This window comes from Microtus oregoni, unplaced genomic scaffold, assembly GCF_018167655.1.
Source record: "Microtus oregoni isolate MIOR12 unplaced genomic scaffold, Mior012 000110F_ref0000174, whole genome shotgun sequence".
In the NCBI taxonomy this organism is placed as follows: Eukaryota; Metazoa; Chordata; class Mammalia; order Rodentia; family Cricetidae; genus Microtus; species Microtus oregoni.
Genome location: NW_024544728.1, coordinates 1,137,717 through 1,159,168, shown reverse-complemented (window position 1 = coordinate 1,159,168; position 21,452 = coordinate 1,137,717). Strand labels below are relative to the sequence as shown.

The window sequence follows — 21,452 nt, the reverse complement described above, 5'->3', positions numbered from 1 at the left end:
TGTGATGTATTGATTTTTTTTCAGTTTAAATTTGACATATGATTAATAATGTTGATGTCTTTTAGGTATAGCTTACTTGAATGGAATGTGTAGTGAAAAGAGAAAGTGTATTATTGCTGAAGACAATGGCCTGAACCTTGCGTTTACAATTGCTCATGAAATGGGTCACAAGTAAGTATGAGTCATCACCACCTTGAACATTTAGCCCATAGATGAATAATGTGAGGTATTGGCAATCATGTATGTTTTTGATTATTTCCTTTGGAGTCCACGTTCTTGAAAACGTTGAAGAACTCAGTGCAAGAAGTGGAGGGAATAATTCAGAGCACATTGCGCAACCTGTCACCATTCCTGACACTTTGAACACAGCCCCATTAGACTGCTGCCGTCCTCATCAAGACAGCGTCAGGACGATGCATGGCTGATCTCAGCATATTTCCAAATAAATATTGCGATAGCCATGAAGCTATGAAGTAATGTGTATTTTCAACAAGTACTCAAGAAAATCACACCAGGCACGGGAAAATACTTCAGAGTAGCAGAATCTCCATGAATATCAGCACAGACTAAATGTATTAATCTTCACAGCTTACGCAAGCAATGAAATGAGATACATTATTAACATATAGTTAGCACTAACTCGATCCTGGGCATGGTTTGTCAAATACAAGCACCTTTCAAGGAGTAGTTCATTCACACAGTAGAATGAGTACAACCATAGTTCTTTTTTCTTTTCTATTTTATTGAAAATAATTTTCCCCATGCAACATATACTGATTATGGTTTCCCTTCCCTCAACTCCTATTGAATCCTCTACATCTCCCCCTATCCAAATTCACACCCTTTCTTTCTCTCTCATTAAAAAGCAAACATGCATCTAAATAGTAATAAAATTTAGAAATAATAAGAAAGATAGATCAAATAAAAACAAACAAAATGGTAGAAAACAAACAAAAACAGAAGAAAAAGAGTCGAAGAAAAAATGAAGCACATATAGACACAGAGAGACTCATGTTCATACACGCAAGAATCCCATGAAAACACAACACCAGAAACCATAATAGATACACAAATGAAAACTATAAGTTAAACTTAAAAAAAAAACCTTGATAAAACATCAAGAAACAAAGAACCAACAAAAATGCCATTATGTTTGTTTTGTGTTGACCATTGACTGCTGGGCATAGGGTCTGCACTTGTAATTGTACCAGTGCCATTGATCGCGATCATAATCAGTAAATAGTACTTACACACTTCTAAGTACTCAGAGGAGGAATCTTGTGACTGAATGCTGTTGTGCTTCTGTATTATAGCAAAAAGTCATCAGAAATTTTATTTGCCCCCTCAAAGTTATAAAAGAGGTGTTTATTGGAGAAGGGATTTGATCCCAAGCCATTGAATGCGAGTCATACTCTTCTGGATTTCTACGTTAAATTAGCTATTGTCCTGGCCCTAAGGTTTCCTTCAGTCAATCAGTCATAATACTTTTGTGATTGATATTGGTTCACTTTAAGATGAAAGTTACATAAAAGCTCTTTGTGTGTTTTCAGGAAGTCTATTGTAGTAGATAAGGTGTAGCGTGGGAACAGACAGAATTGTGAATGTAAGTTTTACAGTTTGCCGGTCACATCAGCAATAGAAACTTAGTCGAGTCTTGCCAAAAAAACATAATCTTTAAGAAAACCTTGTTCATCAAGACTTTTATCTTCACTACAGTATCCCATGTTTACAGTTATTATCTATTAACCTTTTTGTAAATTAATGAATTAAAAACTATGGTATAACCAGATGAGTTGTAATAAAACCAGATAGGCCATAAAGCAACGAAAAGGTGTTGTTTGATGGGTAAAACTGGAGATTATTAGATTAAATGACACAAGCCCCATTCAGAAAAGATGATTATCACATTTTTCTTTCATTTATGATTTAAAATAATGTACTGCATGTTTTATGACATGAATTTATAAGAGAACAGGGGTAGGAGATTGGCAGGAAGGAAAGGGTAGAGGGCAAGAGAGGTTGGGGATGGATATTATGGATATTGTCAGGTCACATGATATACTGGAAAGAAACAGTCTTTAAAATCAATTACTATGTACAATGAATATATGCTGAAAATTTTGAAATTATAAAATTTATAAAATTGAAGTATAAATTAAGACTGAAACCTATCATTTCTTAAGATTGTAAGAGCAAAACCTTTATTTGTAATAATAACTAATGGTTGTGGTAGATAAAATTTCAATCCCTAGAAATCTATTGGTTCTCAAATTAAACATTAACTTTTTTATACTTCGTATCCCTTATTCTACTGAAATTAGTAGTGAACACATGTCAGTCTCCCGTCACTGTGTTGTATTACGCAGAATCCTCTACGGCAAATGTGTCACATGTATGCTTTGGCCAATGGAGCACGTTCCTCATTGAGTGAGTTTCAGGCGGATTTTTAGAGGCATGCAATCCTTCTCTCACAGTTTTAGGGTTAGAAGAAACTTTGTATCTTTGCTTTTCTTTCCATCGTTGTATATTTACTACTGTAATTCTGTATCTGCTGATAAAACAGTAGTTATTAACTTGGTAAGAAATTGAATATTTCAAAGAAAAAATGTTCAATGGTATTTTTAGATGGCAGTTTTAAACAAATTCTAGGCAGCAATAGTGTACAGATATTTCTCAGTGTTCACCAGAAATCAAAGGTAGTTCTAATTATGTGTAGCATACTCTATATTTGAAGGACACAGATGTTAAAAGGTCACTAGAAACATGGGCCGGAAGATCCTTTATTTATTGGATAGTCCTTTGTAGAAAATGAAAGCTTAAAATTTGAACTGAACCATAAATAAAGATTTGCATAGGAAAACATTTTACCAGAGAGTAATGACCCATGCTAGGCTAGAATTAACTGTTCCGGGCAAAGATTAAATTGAAGTCAGTTGACAGATGGTTTGAATAATGGTGTAAGAGTAGGTTTTAGCTAGTGTGTCATTAGTTCTCAGAACTTTGAGTAAATAAAGATCATCCAGAAAATGTACTAAAGTGAAGCTTCTTAACCCCTTTCCATCAATGTTGTCTTTCAGTTGGTGTTAGTCCAGGTACTAGCCAACCTCATGTCAATCAACAAGCCCTGACACTCTGATGCAAGTCGTCTGCTCACCACATTTTCAGGACCTCTTCTTGTTGAGAGAAAAATGAAAAGATTTTTACACTGGGGGCTGGGGACTTAATGGTGCAGAGGTGGATAGGATCAGCCCTTGTCATCACTGATGGCAGGAGTGGCAGCAATGGGGGGGAGGCAGGAAGGAGACGTTTAAGAGAAAAACCTCTCAGAACCTGTCCTAAGTAAGCAGGAGTTCTCTAGCCCTAGTGGAGAGTAAACTTAGTGATGGTAGAACTTGGCTTCCATGATATCTTTGCAACCATCTCCTACATGACCCGTGCAAAGTTTGAGCCTATCAAGTGTGTGCAACCTTGGTAGGAAGGCTTGCAGAAGTGTGGGGAAAGTTTAAGGAAACCTCTTATGCCTGTCTTTTTCTTTTTTCTTTCTTTCTTTCTTCTTAATCCCCTGTGTTTTGGGGTTGTTTTTTTTTTTTTTTTTTTTTTTTTGCTTTTGGACTGGAGATACTTGTTTCATGGGTATTTTTGCAAATTAAAGTGAATTAAATAATTAAAAAATAAAATAAACGAATGATTGAAAGCTATCTTTTAGTTCCTCATAACGATTTTCCATGAGGGCACAGCAGTGTAATTACATCAAGTCAAATATATTCATGCATTTTGAATAAAATCAAATGCTATTTTATGGAAACCAGTTGGGCATAGTCATCACTTACTTCTTCTTTTATTATTTTTTGCCATAATATACAGCTTTGAGAGAAGATATTACATCATGAAAAATATTAACAGTCACCAGAAGATCCCCTTTTAAATGGAATGTTTTCATACATGAAAATTGTAATTGCATTATTTCTGCCTTTCTCTCTGCGATTCTTCCTATGGTCTCTTCTCAAGATCATGACCTGTCCTTAACTTATTCTTATGCTGAGTCCATTTGGTGTTTATTACATGTGTATGTGTTAAGCCAGTGCCTTGGAATTGGATGGTCTGGTGGTTCGTCCTTGGAGGAACTTGCTGTCCCCTCAGTAGTCACTGATTTTCTGTAGCTTTTCACCTAGGGATGGGCCTTGCCTTTTTTTCCCCATCTAAATCGCCATTTCAACTGACACTCTTATGAGGATCTTGTTCAGGCAAAGATACTGTCGAAATTTCATGGGTGCAGCTACCTTGTCGAGTCTTGAAGACACTATCTCACAAAATGTCTCCTGGTCCTTGGCTTTTCACATTCTTCCCACCCCTCTTCCATGCTGTTCCCTGAGCCTTAGGTATAGGGTTACATTGTAGATACACCAGTTGAGTCTAAGCACTGTGGAGTCACTTCTCTGCATTTTGATATTGTGTCTGCCTGAGGTAGCCTCCATCTGCTGCAAGTGCTTTTAAGACAAGAGATTAAAGCTTCATTTATATATGTATTTAAGTGTAGATAAAACAGTTAGGAATTTTATTGCTTTAGGAAAAAAAATGGTAGTAGCTGGGTTTCTCTAGGTTTTGTGACCTCTCCTGATAGATGTAGTTGGTTAAGTTTCCAATGCCAGGCATGAGTTTCCTCCCATTTAGTGTGCCTTAAGTACAGTCGCACAACTGTTTGTTGCCCCTAAGATATAAGTGCCACTACCGCACTCTTGGGGATATCTTCCCACGTTGGTCACATTGTGGTTGTCAGTCCTTACAGCTGAGTAAGATTCTTGGTTGCTTTTCTCTCTTGACACCTTGCAATAACACCTTCTGAAACAGAGCAACTTATTGTGAAAGAGACTTCCAGGTCAGTTTCTGCCCGATTCCTTCAAGCATAATGGTGTCTTCTGCAAGAGGGTCTGTCTTCAAGGGAGACAACCAAGTACAGTTGTGGAGTGGAAACTGACCTGAAAGACTATATTGTTTTGGAGTCTCCTCGACTCTCCTGACTAACAACTGGAAGGGAAATTCCCATGCCTTTCACTGTGCTTGCTGTAATCTGTGGTTTTGTGGGAAAGAATTATTACACTATGTGGCTTAACTTCATTTACACACACACGCACACACACACACACAATAGTAATTTAAGGAAGATTAAAAATTTAAAGATAATATATTTCCCTCATTGCGTTTAAAAAGTTCTTTACTACTATTTGTCTCTCCCTCCTCCCTCTGCCTCATGAGTTAGAGAAAAAAAAAACTCTTCTCTTTTAAAATATTACTGTTTACAAACCGAATCCTTTCCAAATTTCTCCTAAAATGGGAGTGAGTGCATGTGTTCCCCAGCTCTTCCAACATCAGAAGGGACCATCTTCAAGATCCAAGCCAGTCTCCAGCTTTCCGCAGGATATCACAAAAACTTCCTGGCAGGGACTTTTAAACAAGTTGAGAAGTTTTATAAGATAAAAATATTTTTTCAGTTGACTTGACAACCATGTACAATGTTAGCGGAGAGTTTATTTGCCCAAGGCTTTTTGTCAAAATGAATTTTAAACGAGATTATTAAAATGTACTTCAGTGGCACAGCCTGCGGAGAGGTGTCAGTAGTAATGCCTTACTGTTTTCCACACGGTGTACACAACATGGTTATAGAACTGTGTATATAGAGAGATGCGAGTCTATTAAAAACAGGGGAGGCATAACAAAACCAAAACAGAACACAAATCATCTGCTAAAATGGAATTTGATCCAGAGAGAGAAGCCCCAGTTTGTGGGGGTTCCGAAGTCGGCTGGGTTGAGCATTGGACGAAGAGGATATGCATCAAAGTTATATGTCCTGCCTTGACCTCAGACTGTCCTCATATGTAAAATAGAAGACATTCTAATGGAAACGTTATGGGGCTAATATGAAGATTAAATGATATCATTGCAAATGACTAATAAGTTGACCGGCACAGATAAAGATTAACAATTGTTTCATTGCATAACTGAAGAATCAGCCCTTAGCTGATGACCCCAGATGTGCTGCAGAATAGCCTTCTCCCAAGTTTTTTTGAGAATCTGTTCTGATGTGAATCATACAGGAAACGTTAATGATCAATAAACAGTATTTCCATCGTCAGCTCTTTCTATGGCTAAAGCTGAGTTCTCATGTGATAGTCAGGCTCCCCGGAGGAGAAATGGTCATCAGAATTAGAAGCTGCCCTCTTCTTCACTGGGAAAATCACGTCACGCCTTTGGAAATGGACAAATTGTTAAGTCTTGGAAGTTAAGTGTCCCAAATGGTTGCATTACTTAAGAAGTTTTATTGTTGCGTTTGTAAAATGCCAACATTTGAGCGTGAGTCAAAAGAGGGCTTCAGCAGGCTGGAAGGATTGATCGTATTCCACACGGTCGGTCAGGGGCTGTTAACTAAGTGAGTGTCTAGTGAGCATGCTATGAACAGAATTCGCCAGGGAGATGAGACAGTGATAGTTCCAGGAACTGCATCAGAACCGAGCCATTAGAGGTGCAGTCAGGCATCCTGAGTATTATGTGAGGTTGTGCCGAGTTTAGAGGTGCTTGTTTTATTTTTTATTTAAAAAGGTTTTCATAAATAGATTTTGATCCTAGTTTCCCCCCTCACATATCTCTCAGATATTCTCCACCTCCCTACACACCCATCTTGTTTAAAGTCAATAGCTAAGCAAAGTAATTCTTGCTCTGGTGATTTTTCTTGGGGAGTCTTAAGCCCACACTTTGAGCAAACACAACACAGCACCTGGATCTCTATATCTTTTGTCAAGGAGACTAAGCAGTAAAATTTCTCTGATTCACTCCCTCAGTGTAAAGTGGCCTCTACACAAACCATTGTCAACAGCCCCATGTAGTCTTCACAACAAGGGGTAGGAAAGTGTCTTTAATGTTCACAGTTATTTTGTTACTAGTTTCCAGTTTGCTCTTTTCTTATAAATGGGGTAAGATAGAGAAAAGTCTTTCTAACCCAAGTATCTTCTCCATCTTTCTCTGTCGAAAGAGCTGTTTTATATACAGCGTCTTAATTTTTCTTATGGTCATCAAACTTTGAAAACATTTTCTCTTCCCATATTTTGCCAATCATGCCATTAATATGTATTGATACAGACCCAATTCAAAGACTTTTATGAAAAATGGAAACATTATTCACTAGTGAGTGATTTTTTTGTTCTTAAAGTAAAAAGTTACATTTGATAGTACATTTTTAAACAAAGTTATCATATCTAAGTAGTGTGCTTTTTATTCTTGCAGAACACAGATGGCATTTATTACTTCCAAGTCAGATGCTCCTTTCAGAAGTTATTGTCATAATAAATTTTATTTAAATATTTAATTTTTATAATTTATATTTTTTAACTTGGTTTTAGAACAAGTCGAATTGTAATCACATGGAACCACTTTGATAATATTTCTAACTTAGTATTTTAAACTATAATGAAACTGTTCTTGGAAATTTTCATTTAAAATATTTTATTTTGTATTTAGAACAAAGAGAGATGAAATAGCATATCACACCATCATGTCATTGTTGGAAACGTGGCGTATATTAAACAAACCTTTCTCTTTTCACCTTTTCAATATTAGCCCTTATTCATGAGTTGTTATATTAAAATTCCGAGTTTGAGAATTTGTCAGACATCATAAGAATTTTGTTCTTATGAAGAAGAGACTCTACTTGAGTTAGAGTGTGAAATCTAGATGTCAGACATTTAGGGATCCTGAAAAGTCCTTGTGCTCAAACTTTGGAAAATAACTGCAATTAAAAAATATATAATACAACTTAGAGGGTATTGAACATTAGTCTTGACAAAATCCTGTGGCAAGATGAGGCAATATACAAACAGATGTGATAGAGGCTAGTAAACATCGTTTAGTGCTCTACGTTTTAAAGAGGAAAACTTCAGTTGAGTTTAATTGAAGATGGTTCTCAAGTATTTATTTGGAGTTAAGTCAAATTTTCATAGTAAGATCTCTACCTAAATCAACAGATTTATGATCCAATAGAAAAGATAATGATGACCCAGCAGTTTTCCAAGAGATATTTTTGTTATTTGATGTGTGTGGAAGAAAATGAAGTCGTGAAGCAGATGAAGAAAACATTCCACGAAGTTAGTAGTTTAGTTTGATTTTGTTTGGCTAAGAAGTAATTCATGTTTTAAAAGAACAAAGTACTTCAGGCAAAGGCAAGAATCCAATGAGGTTGAATGAAATTTTTCTGTTTTTTGATTCATATAAATAATTCAAAATATATGTACATATCAGTTTCTTATATGTACTTCAGCATCCATCTTGAATATATGTTTGGGAAATGGTCTTAATCAAATTATATTATTTATTTTAAACCTGGATGATAGAATTTAAAAAATAATTATAATTTGAAATCCAATCTTGTTTTTGAACTAATTTCTTCTAAACAAATTTTCCCATGTGATATTTTAATTGGAATACCACTGTTGTAATAAAAGCTAAAAAAAACATTTGTTTAATTCGAATCTTTTCTCTTTCAATTATATTCTAAATCAGCATGGGCATCAATCATGACAATGACCACCCGTCATGCGCTGATGGTCTTCATATCATGTCTGGTGAATGGATCAAAGGACAAAATCTTGGTGATGTTTCATGGTCCAGGTGTAGCAAGGAAGATTTGGAAAGATTTCTCAGGTACTAGTGTCACGGATTACTTTTTCCTTGGGATTATTTATTTGTTCCTGCTGACTGCCAACCAGGAAAGGCATTATGACAAAGCGGAAAGTCAACGACACAGGAGAAAGAGAGCATTTGATTCTGCCTGGCTCTTTTCTTAACTCATGGTATGAACTAAAACACATTGCTTAACTTAGCTGTTTTTCATTCTCATATTTCTCAGATTAAATGATGAGCAAGATGATCTGAAAGGGAGAAAATTGCTGTAATCATGGAAATCTGTCACTGACTGTAGTGTCCTCTTCAATGTTAGAAGTAACAGGCTCATTGAGCATCAGGCAACACACCATTAACACATGGAATTCCTTACATGCATAGTTCTCAAACTTGCTAATGCCATGACCCTTTAATACAGTTCCTTAGGTTATGGTGACCCCTGACCCTAAAATTATTTCATTGCTACTTCATAACTGTAATTTTGCTACTGTTATGAATCATAATATAAATATCTGATATTCAAGATATTTGATATGTAACTTCTAGGTTGAGAACCACTGCCTTAATTGAACTTCCCCTTTTCATTTATGGTACTTCTAGGTTGTAAACACTTTTTTTCCAATAAGAACCATTTCTAGCCTCTGTGGTCCATAGGACATCTTAAGTCTTTTACAGCTCTGTCAAAAGTAACAGTTAGCTTCTGTCTAGCCAGAAACAGAAATGAAAAATATTGCTGCTGTACTTGTTTTTGTCTGAGAGTGCTTGTACTTTGTCTATGCCTTTGACAAAGGATCAGGTAAAAAGAAGAGGTTGTATTGAAGCAGTAACAGATGTTTAAGCTTTTCAGAAATCTAAAAGAGGAATCCATAAATACCTATCTTGTCAAATCATCACAAATATGAAATCTATTCGTTTGTCCATATTCTTTAGATAGATGATTTTACTTTACCTATTAGCTACTAGGGGATGGTAAAATATAAGGTTTATTTGGATTTGCTCATATGTGCAGGGGTGTGTGGTCATCCTCTGGGTCATGAGTAACCTGCCAGTGGCTAAGTCCCCAAAGGAAAGTAACTTTTTCTCCCTCAATAACATCAGTTGTCTATAGTTCCACTGCTGGTATGTCTGCTTCTCCCCTGTCCATGGAATTATGATCTCATGTGGGTCTTATACAGGAAACCCTGTAGCTGCGATTTGATGAATGCAACAGCCATATCATGACCAAACTCAACCCTTCACAGCTCTCACCAATTACTCTCCCCTCCTTTTCCATGAAGCTGCCCAAAGCTTGGATCATGTAAAGTCAATAAGGTGGAACACACACATCCACAACCAAGTACACAGAATTACTTAAATCTAGTACTTGGACTTTGTTTCAGCTACTCTGGGGAAAATAGGAGCATTTGGGAAAAGGTAGTTGGTGGATGAATATGAGCAATATACATTGTGTGCAAGTCTAAAACTTTCAAAGAGTAAAATTCTTATTTGAAATACATATTATATATTGCATACCTGTCTCTCTATTCTAAAATTTGTGGAGTAGATTCTGTGCTCTTTGTCATGCCAACTCAGGATGACATTCAGAGTATTAATACCTTTAAAACAGCATCAACAATTTTATCAGTATACCCTACTTAGCTTGTTTTAGAACATGCAAGATATGTATGACTGTCTTTATATGTCAGGACTATAATAAAATTAAATGTCATACCAAAGCTGTATGACAATGTCAATTATAGGCATCTCCTGACTATTAATACTCATTAGAAAATGATTTCTTTAAATCCCCAAATAGGATCGACACCATATGATGCTTTGGACAAGTTGCTCTCAGAGTATGAGCTTATATATCTTATAAATGTATAAAATCATGTGACATCCCAGCAGATTTAAACCAGTGGAACTGACTCCTATGGACAGTCTTTATAATCGAAATACTCTCTTAACTTGAGTAGCATTGTTACTATTAGGATTGCCATAAGTGGTTATAAATAAAGCAATCTCAAATGCAGAATTCTTCCCACACCATTCAATGGCAGGAATACTAAGTAGACATTTAATTTTATTATGAAGCTGTTTCTTCTGACTAGATAATCATAATGCCTTTTTTCATTAAAATGAAATATTTAATGTATCTGCATATTGACAGGTCAAAGGCCAGTAGCTGCTTGCTGCAGACAAGTCCACAGAGCCTCAGCTCTGTGCTGGTTCCTTCAAACCTGCCAGGAATGGCGTACACTGCAGACGAACAGTGTCAAATCCTCTTCGGTCCTTTGGCTTCATTTTGTCAAGAGATGCAGGTAAGAGGCATGGGCGATTATCTTCCATCGCTCACATGCATTGTTTAGAAACACGCACAGGTGGAGGAGATGACCTTCATTAAATATATGTTGCTCCAAATCATGGCACTCCTCAAAAGAAATCCCTGAGAAAAAAAATAGTGCATTTGGGTAATCCCAACCAAGTCTGCACTTAGCTGAAGGCCACAGGACCCTTGCCTGCCTTCCTGCCCTGTTTCTGACCCACCCCTTTTCAAGTAGCGACTATGGACTTGTCCTACTCACACTGAAACTCCTGTGTTCTTTGCACTTTGAAAGTAAAAGCACTCAGGCATGGGCAGTTAATAAGAGTTGATAAAGAAGAGGGGCTAAGTCAGAGGAAAGAAAGACTAAGCACTCACTACATCAAAAAGTATACCGAAATCAGGCAACTAATTATGTTCTGCCAGAATAATGCTTCTGTTTTAATTTTTAAGCTTTTTTATTGTCAACTGGGTAAAATGCAGCAGAACAATGTATGGATATGTAGTTGTGGTAGAAGAGTCATCTGTCCTTAAACATAAAGGGTTAAACGTTATTTCTTAGAAAACATCATTTTGGGAGAGAGTCTTTAAACTGAACCGTCACTGTCCCCAGTAAAACCTTCTTCTATTTCTGCACCTTCTGTTTGCTTTGTTTACATTGCTATTGCTATTCATCACAAACTCACTTGGATTGCTACAGATGTTATTTTATCTTTGAATATTTAATTACTCAAGAGATTTTTTTAAAAAAATGATTTTTTTCTTAGTATTATAATAGCGACCTATTCTAAATTAAACATTGCTCAAATAAATTGTGTGAATTTTTAAGTATCCAGAAATGTTCCTCTTTTCCTTTCAAATTGTGTATACATACAAAAAAAAAGAAAAAGAAAAAGAAAAGAAAAAAAGAAGAAAAACTACTTAACCTATTACATTTTTAGCCTTCACGGTGAGATCTCTTCTTGTTGAAAGGTCTGATCTGACCCGGGTCTAGGCTTCAGATCACATGATTTTAATAAGGAATCAGAGTACTGGCATCATCTTCAGTATTCTGTGCTTCTTGAAGCCAACCACAGACAGCATCTATGTGAATGACCCTGGGAGCAGCACAGTGCAGCTTTATTGTCAAAGAGAGTTGGCTGGTACCCAGTGGTTTGCCAAACTCAGCTCTAGGGTTGAAAATATAAGCACTTAATCTACCTAGATTAAATGTGGCACGTTTCTTCTTGGGTGATAGAAACATGCAGTATGCAGTCACTTGTGTGCATCCTGATTTGTGCTGTCGTCATCACATATGCTAATCTGTGCGCATTGTAAACCACAAAACAGTGTTGTCAATTCTCCTCAAACATCTGTGTGCCGTTTAAACAATGATTAAACTGTACTCTTTTTTGTTGTTGTTGCCCTACTTGCTGTTCTGCATTACGTATAAAGAGAATCTCTACCCTTTGGTTTCCCTTCTCAGGTAGATTTCTTTATTTGGATTTTGCTCATGGTATATTTTCCTTCATGTGAAAATGCCTTTTTACACCGAATTATTTTTCACCATAAATAACACTCGGCTGGCATTCGCTCTCTCACCTTTTCTGTGGTGTTTCCTTGTCTTTTGTGCCTGTGCTTCCTGCATATTCAAGTATTTCGTGAAATTTGGTAAGAGGTGTTTATTCATCATTCCACTGAAAACATCTCTGTCCCTCCACTTCCGTCTTGTCCCCTCCTGATGACCCATTAGACTTGTAAGGCCAAGTAGGAGGGCCTCACATGTTTCCTAAGCATTTTTATGCTTTTTAATATTCTCATTCATTCATTCACATTCAACAATCCCACTTCACTTATTTTCAGGTTTTCTGAATATTCTCCATATAATCTGTTTTGTGCTTACCCCTATCACATTCTTATTTACTTCCCATTTTTTTTCAATTGAAAGTGGGTTTTCATTGAGTCCACTTTTGTCTGCACCTATATAGCCTGTCATACACATTTCTTTTACCTCACTGAGTATATTATAATTCCCGTTTAAAGTGTGAAAACTGCACACTGAGCTCAATCCCCAGCACCCACTCATGGAAGGAGAGAACCAACTCCCACATGCATTCAGGTGCCCCACTCCATACAAAAAAATGAATGTTTTAAATAGATGAAAATAAATTGTAAAAAGAATGTTAATATTCATGCTTTATGTGAATAAAACACAGACATTTAAGCAATTTCTGGGCCTGACTGCGTTATTCAATTCTCTAATTTTAATACAGAAAAAAACCTTGATCATTGTGCAGTAGGATTTTGACTGATTGCTCTATTCAGCCTGCATTTAAATATAAAATTAAATATAACAACTGCCAATATTACTTGTTTTTAAAATTCCAGTTTAGTGTTGGCATCCACCAAATGAAGCATTTAGAAGTGTGATCACTCACCCTTTTCTATAGAGTTTGTATGAGCTGAGAGTCCAGGCTCTTAAAATGATATGCTTGGGTATGAGATCTGTTCTTCATAAGAAGGCAATAAATTTTAACTCTTTTGGTCTTAGTATACTAACATACTGTATGACTGAAGAGTTTTTTTCTAAACACTATTCCACACATGGGCTATATTTACAACAATATGTTGAGCTACTAAGATTATGTTTTAGGGGAAATCCATTTAAAAACATGGAGTTACATGACAAAAGGTGGATTATTACTTAGATATATATGACTTCATATCAATTATTTTGACAAAAATCTGAGAACATTTTAATCAAACCATTTGTGATAAGAAAAAAAATTTATGATAGTTATACATGGACAGTCAGCTTCTCTTACCCCTTAATATATAACACAGTGTGTCTGTGTATGCCTATCAAAAGTTTATTTCAAATGAATACCCAAAGTCATATTTTGTGTTTGAAATGAAATTTTTTCACTTCAAAGATAAAACAATTAATATTGCTGAGTTGTGTAATATTGCAAGGAGGGGCCACTTGTTGGTTCCCAGCTTCCCAGCCCTGAAACAATCACACAGAAATCGTATTAATTAAATCACTGTTTGGCCCATTAGCTCTAGCTTCTTATTGGTTAAGTCTTACATATTAACTTAACTCATTTCTATTAATCTGTGTATTGCCACATGATACACAGCTAAAAGTTCTGACATCTGTCTCCGGCGGGGCTACATGGTGTCTCTCTGACTCTGCCCTTCTTTCTCCCAGCATTCAGTTTAGTTCCGCCCTCCTCCCCCCAGCTCTTTCTGCCTTGCTCTGCTATGGGCTCAAAGCAGTTCTTTATTCACCAACGGTATTCACAGCATACAAAAGGGAATCCCACATCAGCGTATTTGTGTTTAGATGTTCTACGAAATCTGTTGGAGGTATTAAATTTCTTCTAACTGAAAACATAAGAGATCCCCAACCCAGTTAAAAATATGAATTGTTACTGTGGAACCTAAAGAATGCTTTGTTCTGATCTTGTGCCCTACCATACTCCGTAGAAAAGGCTAGGTAAGACACGGCCCTAGCCTTACACCTCCGACACATTCCACCTTTAAGGGTTAGAATATTCAATACCTTTTCTTCACTGGCTTTGGAGCAGTCGCCTTGAAGTGAACTGGCATTTTTCAGAAGGCTGAGACTACAGGCTACTTAACACAGACCTCTAGACCTGCAGAATGCCATGTATCGAGGAGATCCCCTCTTCATGATTTATTTCACCTGGTTGTGCTTATCTTGAAAAGCTGCCAAGTGTGCTGTTTATCTTCACAGTGTCTCCTGTGGGAACTGATTGGAGCACCTGCTGCTCGGAAGAGCTAACTGCTCACAGTCTAAGGCCAACAGTCAGACCACCAACAGTGCTCAGCTCTGAAATGATAGTGTAGAAGATTTGTTCTTTCGCTGACTGGTTAACCTAAGCAATTTCTTCAAAACATAAATGAACTTTATTGAGTAGCAGTTAAGCTGTCGTTGGTGGGAATTCAGCATTTGACTCTAGTTACAGAAAGCGTCTTAAGAAATAAAATGAGAAAGGTAAAATATTTAGGAACTAAAATTATAAAGCCTGAGATATTTTCACTTATGTATACATGATTTACAGAAAGCGTTTTGGAGTTTTCAAGAACCTAAACATTACAAAGCAGCATGATTATTCAGTCTTTAAAATAATTCCTAGATGAATTTGTGAGAACTTTATCCCTGTACAAAATAAAGTATGATATACATACACAAAATATTTTGAAGTGAGGATTTTTTTACACAAGAAAAAATGAATAAATTATATCTATCTTTTAGTGGACTAGATATTTAGGAAATTACAAAGAGTTTGTAAGTCTGAATTTTAAACATAACAAAATAATATTATAGGAGTTCTGGATAATATGCATTAGAATCATAAAAAATTTATTTGAAAGATTAGCTTAAATATGTCTGCCAGTGTGATTAGTGGTTCCAATTCTATGTTAACCTTAATCTTGTGACATCTGTTTTATTCACAACCTTTTAAAGAGACCCTGGCAAGAACTTTTTACTTATCAGCTTTTTAGTTGTTGGCTAGTGGAGTCCTTTTGTTTACTTACATGGTACCCTTTGTTTTTCCCCATCTCCTCTGGGAAAAAAAAGATACTCTTGGGCATTACATGCACACAGGTAGCATACAGTACCAATTCCCTACCTCATCTGTTTCTTTCCTCTTGTTTCTCACCAGTCCTTTCCATTCATATGCTTCAAGTTGAATTGTGAAGACTTTTTCTAAGTTTGTAAAGAATTGGATTGGCATATAGATTGAAATTGCTTTGAATTTGTAGCTTGCTTGTTAAGATAGTCATTTTCACAGTGTTAAGGTTATCAATTTGTGAACAAAGAGAGGTGTAGTGGGAGGATGCTTCTTGTTTCCCGGCCGCCTGGCTAGCATTCATTTGAAATAATCACAGAGAAACTGTATTAATTAAATCACAGCTTAGTCTATTAGCTCTAGCTTCTTATTGGCTAACTCTTACATATTAATTTAACCCATTTCTATTAATCTGTGTATTTCCATGTGGCAGTGGCTTACCTGCAAAGTTTTGGCATGTCTGACTCTGGCAGCGGCTCCATGACTTCTCTCTAACTTGGCCTTCCTCCTCCCATGCTATAGGTCAAGTCAGTTTCTTTATTCATTAAACAGCGAAAACAACACAGAGACAGAAGGGCCTCTCACACCAGAGAGGTATTTCCATGTTATTGGCATTAGTATTAGAGACATTCATATTGGTAATAGGAATGTAGAAGATGGCAAGGGGAGAAAGTGAGTTAACAGTTCAAGTTCACAGCACCAAAGGGAAGGTCTGTGTGTTATTGGGGAGAACAGCCAATGTACTTTTCATGAACTGATAATTAGCCCCTCAACACAGAAGGGCTTAAATATGTAAAACAAAATCAAACTGAACAGTAGGATAATGGGGAGAAGAGATTTGCATCGGGGCTGCAGCTAGAAGGACTGACCTCAGGGAGAGGTATTGAAATCCTGCTGCATAGAAGAATATAGATGAGATGAATGTCCGTAGATAAGGCTAGTCCCAAAAGTTTGGTCGTGGGAAGATAAGAGGTAATCTTTCTTCTTCAACTACTGCAGTCTTTGAAAGTTTTCATTAACTTCCCCTGATAATCTTTCTTTTTTCTTCAATTGCGTAGAAATTATTTTGTTCATATCATGTCTAGTCACGTAATAGCAATGTTTTTAAAATTCTATCTTTTCAATAGAAAAGTTTGTTGCATTCCAAATGTCCAAAAAATTTATTCATGCATGAGTGAAAGTAAGTGATAATGACAGACAAATATGCCCATAGAGTTATGTATGGGCCAAAGCTGTGTGTCCTAACCATGCTGTGGAAGCGTCGAAGAAGGCCTGTGCATGAGGAGGTGCTGGGAAAAGCATGGTGAATGTAACACAAATAGAAACCTGGAAGGGATAGGGATAGGGCACAACAGTAAGTTTCCTAACTTGTATGCTTAAGTTCATGGGTCACACTACGAAAACAGAAAAGTAAAATCAATTTTTTAAAATTCTTTCAGCTTGGTTTCTATCCAGGCATAAATGTCGGGTTTTTAGCTAAAATTTTTCTCTTATAAGCTGCATCTGTTTTATATATCCCTCTTTGATTGATCAAAAGATCTTTTTGAAGACATAAAGTTTATTAAGCTTACTATTTTCGACAGTTACGTATAAAGATTTCTATCCCTATAGACAACCCCATGTATTGTTTCACTTATATTTAATATTAAAAATGCATAGAGCATATTTTCACTCAATTACATTTTTGTTTGCATCATAATAACTGAAATTACTGACCTAAACTTAAAGCTATGGACCATTCCTCATCTGATACTGTGCCCGTTCTTCAGCATGTTATCTGCGCTGGTCTGTGGTGCAAAGTAGAAGGGGAAGCAGAGTGCAGGACCAAGCTTGACCCACCAATGGATGGAACTGACTGTGACCCTGGCAAGGTGAGTCACTAAGGCAGCCTAGAATAGGTCAGAATATTGCAAAAGATTGGAAACTTGTATTTTCTCCCTACAGCGACACACACACATCAGTCTTTGTATCAGTCAGGGTGTTAAAAATGTTAATGTTTCATCTATGTTTAATTGCAAGTTTTCCATTTTTTCATAGGTACTTTTGTTAATTATTAAAGTGTGCTATTATTTCTTGATATTGGTTATTATAATGTTCATAGTCAGATATATAAATATGCTTTCCCTGAAAAGTGAACTCATGTTCATTTATTAGTTAAATGCACAGAAATAAAATAATCACAAGTAAGAGCATCAATTATAAAATTTTCCAGAACATCAAAAAAAAATTCTTTTAATTATAATTTTATTTTCCTCAGGGATTCAGCTGTCACAGAAACTGACCACTAATTCTCCTTTTGTGGTTGTTGTGTTTGCCTGGTTTTGGTACCAGGGTTATACTGGCTTCATAAGAATTAGAAAGTGATTCTTCCATGTCTACCACAAGTTCGATGATTTTAATGTTTGTTCTTTTTTGAAGATCGGTTAGAATTCTACACTGTAACCATTTGAACCTGTGTTTTTGCTTTATTTATTTATGATTTTTGTTTGTTTGTTGTTTTTTTATGGTTGGTTGGGTTGAGTTTGGAGGGAGATCTTTAAAATTATTCACTTTATCTTGATTTCATGTTGGTAGGTCAATTATGTATCTAGAAATGCACCCATTTCTTTTAGAGACCTTATTTCAGATTTTAAACACCAATACTTCTTAAGTTATTTCTTAATGTAGAAAACTGATAGCACAACTTCTAACATCAGAAACCTGGAGAGATATCATTAATAACTTAATGTCACCCCTAAAGCCTTAGAATTTTTGTGTCAAAAAAACAAATAGCCCTTAATACCTTCAGAGGTTCCAAAAAAGTACAGTCTTCTTGTGTTATATAGGCTCATAGTACATATATTTTTTACACTAGTAGAAATTAATTTGAAAATGTTATAAAGAGGTATCTGTTTTATTCATGCCCCAACCCTTGGTGAGATGTTATTGACAGTGGATGTTTGGTAGCAGAGGAAGAGTCATCCTTTTGTGAGGATGTGGCCACTCAGATGTTTGGGATGGATGGTGACACCCCTGTACATATGGGAAGCACTAATTAGACTTAGTGTTATAAAAACAAGTAAGGAAGGAAAGAAGAAGAAGAAGAGAGAGAAAGAATGAAAGTGAGAGAGAGAGAGAGAGAAAGAAAGAAAGAAAGAAGAAAGAGAGAGCAAAAAGAAAAAAGAAAGAAGAGCACAGGAAGTTGAGAGGAGGACATGTTTAGAAAGACATGGGAGGAGCTAGAGGAAAAAAATGGGAGGTAAGTATGAGCATATTTCATTTTCATAAAGAGTTAACTGTAAGGAAGAAGAGCTGCTGGATGGTTTTAGGGAGCAATGATGAAATGATATAAATGTGTACTTCAATAATTTCTTTAATTAAATGAGAAAAAATGACACATTGTTTAAATTGGAACTTCTTTTGAAGAGTTGAAGTGTTTTGTCACTTTCAATATGAGAATGGCCTCCTGGGGTACACTTCCGTGAAATACCAACCGGTTGTTTATAGACTGTGCCAAATATTTTTCCATGAGATTAAATGGAGAATGAGGATTGAGGTCTGTTTTATTTTTTCTCAAATTATACACAGAGGTAGAACAATGTGTGTTCATCAAGAGCATCTCCTGACATTAACCTAAATAATTTATTGCTTGAATCCTAAAACACTCTGGAAGGGCAATCATTTTCGTCATTTTGGAAACACCGATGCAGAATCACAGAGGGATGCTGAACATCCTCCCGGAGTTCTCCAGCATCCCACAAGTCACTCGACTTATTTAGTGCCTCGTTTTTATAATCTGAATTCTAAATATTTGCACTATAACAGTTTTCTTCATGTATAGTTAAGAATAATTTACATTCTTGAGAGTGTCAATTTATTCTTTCAGCCAAAACTTAATTACTCATCAAAGGTAAAATGTTTTCTTTCCCTGTGACCATGCTCATGATATTCTTCTAGAGGTTCTTTACGCTTTGCATTTGCTTTTGTTTTTTTTTTTTGTTTGCTTACTTTTTTTTTTGTTTTTTGTTTTTTGTTTTTGTTTCCAGACAAGGCTTCTCTGTAGCTTCAGAGCCTGTCCTGGAACTCACTGGATAGACCAGAATGGCCTCGAGCTCACAGAGATCCACCTGTCTCTGCCTCTCAAGTGCTGGGATTAGAGGCATGTTCCACTATCGCCTGGCACGCTTTGCATATATAAATGCATAATTAGTTTCTCAGTTTCTTGGGTCATGTGATCTTCTTCCAATACCCATGTGTTTTAGATACTGTAGGAGCTGTCACACTTGTTGCATTGAAGTCAATATTTAAATGCCTTAGGTTCACATTGAATGAAAGAAGCAAAGCTGGGAATTTTTAAGTTTTGTTGTGCCATTATGATGAGAACTAAGTGGTATAAGTTTGCTCCCACTAAGGGTTTTGCTTTTGAGTCTGAAAGTCCCTTATACAATTCTGTTCGTCAAATGATTCTGAAGATGGATATTTATATACTGATTTAGATAGCATTTTACAAGGTAAAAGGAGAGACCTTTTTTCTTTCCACACTATCACCATTGTACCATAGCAATCATTTTTGATTAATAACATAGAACAGTGAGTTGATAAGTTATTACAAACCAGCAACTAGTTATTCACAGCATTTGTTCAGAATGGAAAAAGAGGAACAAGGCTTAAGCAGCAACATTGAGTTAGGTACCATGAAGGATTCATTACTGCCTAGTCATTTATTTTCCCGAGTTAAGACTCTTTAGAATGCTATGGTCATTCACTACTGGAAGTAATGAAGACCACCACATCCTGGCAACTCCTAGGTGTTTATGCAGTAGGCCCCTGTTGGCCTTGGCTGTCTCTCTGTTCTCACAGTGTGTGTGCAGGGTGTGTTGGGAGCATGCTCCTGCTGCTTTGACATCTTACCTCTGCACCAGTTCTGCCTTCATAAACCTCTTATTCAGGTTGGCATAAGCTTATGGCAGCCCAGAAACACAGCTAGACATTTTAGGGCTTGTCCTGCTACAGAAACGATTGATACTGTGTAGTATTAATGTTTTGTAAATAAAAATGATTTTGTGCATAATAGAATATTTTATTATTTATTTAGCATTATTTCTTGAGGTTAAAAAATAACAAACACATGGTACAAAATATGGTGCTACCAAATACATGGAATGCATGCCTAGAAATGTTTTATATAGTAATTTATTGCATAACATTTTTAGCAAAATTAACACTTTCTGTAACACAGAAACAACACTCACTACCTACAAGATGCAGAAGCAGGTCCCTTTGGTGCAGAAACCAAGTTGTCCGCAAGGGGACAAACCTTAGCTCTCATGTTACAGTTTCTTTAAATATCACCGGCTTTTTTTGTGTGCCTGCTGGCTTGCCTGTCTGTTTCCATTTTTTCTTCATGTGCCAGATGTGATCTCGTTTAAATTATGTGCAGGCAAAGTCCCAGTGCCTTTCAGAGACTTCCAGTCTTCTGTGAACCCTCGCCCAGTCAGTCCGTGCCAGCTTGCTGCTAAACGGACAAGGGTCTGTGATATGCACTCGGGGAAAAGTAAACACCCTCCACACAGGCCAAACAAGGTGATTGAGTCAAGTCTGACAGGTTTTATACTGGGATTTTTCCATGGCTCCCATAGCGTTATTGACTGCTTACAGCTAGTATGTAATATATGTTTCTACGCATATTTTTCCTGCATTCTTTTTCACGATTCAGATTAAACTATCACATGAAACGACAGCTTAGTTATTAGCAAACCTAAAACAGACCCATCCCACTTCGCTTTTGAAGATGGAGCTTAAAGCACACTACATCCAAAAGAGCATGGATTAAAGTTTTGACATAACAAAAATATATACAGGAAGTGATTAATTTTGCTCATAAAAATGTCAATTGGATGTAAGCTAAATGATATAGTGTTATT

General features: G+C 36.3%; 1 protein-coding gene across 1 annotated transcript in view; it reads left to right on the top strand.

Moving 5' to 3' along the window:
- Positions 1-21,452, top strand: part of LOC121443640 (A disintegrin and metalloproteinase with thrombospondin motifs 19) — a 167,443-nt gene that overhangs the window by 75,706 nt on the left and 70,285 nt on the right. The window contains exons 8-11 of the mRNA XM_041645465.1: positions 66-171; positions 8,548-8,688; positions 10,817-10,967; positions 17,319-17,420. Of these exons, the coding sequence (XP_041501399.1) occupies positions 66-171; positions 8,548-8,688; positions 10,817-10,967; positions 17,319-17,420 (500 nt within the window). The remainder of the gene's footprint in view (positions 1-65; positions 172-8,547; positions 8,689-10,816; positions 10,968-17,318; positions 17,421-21,452) is intronic.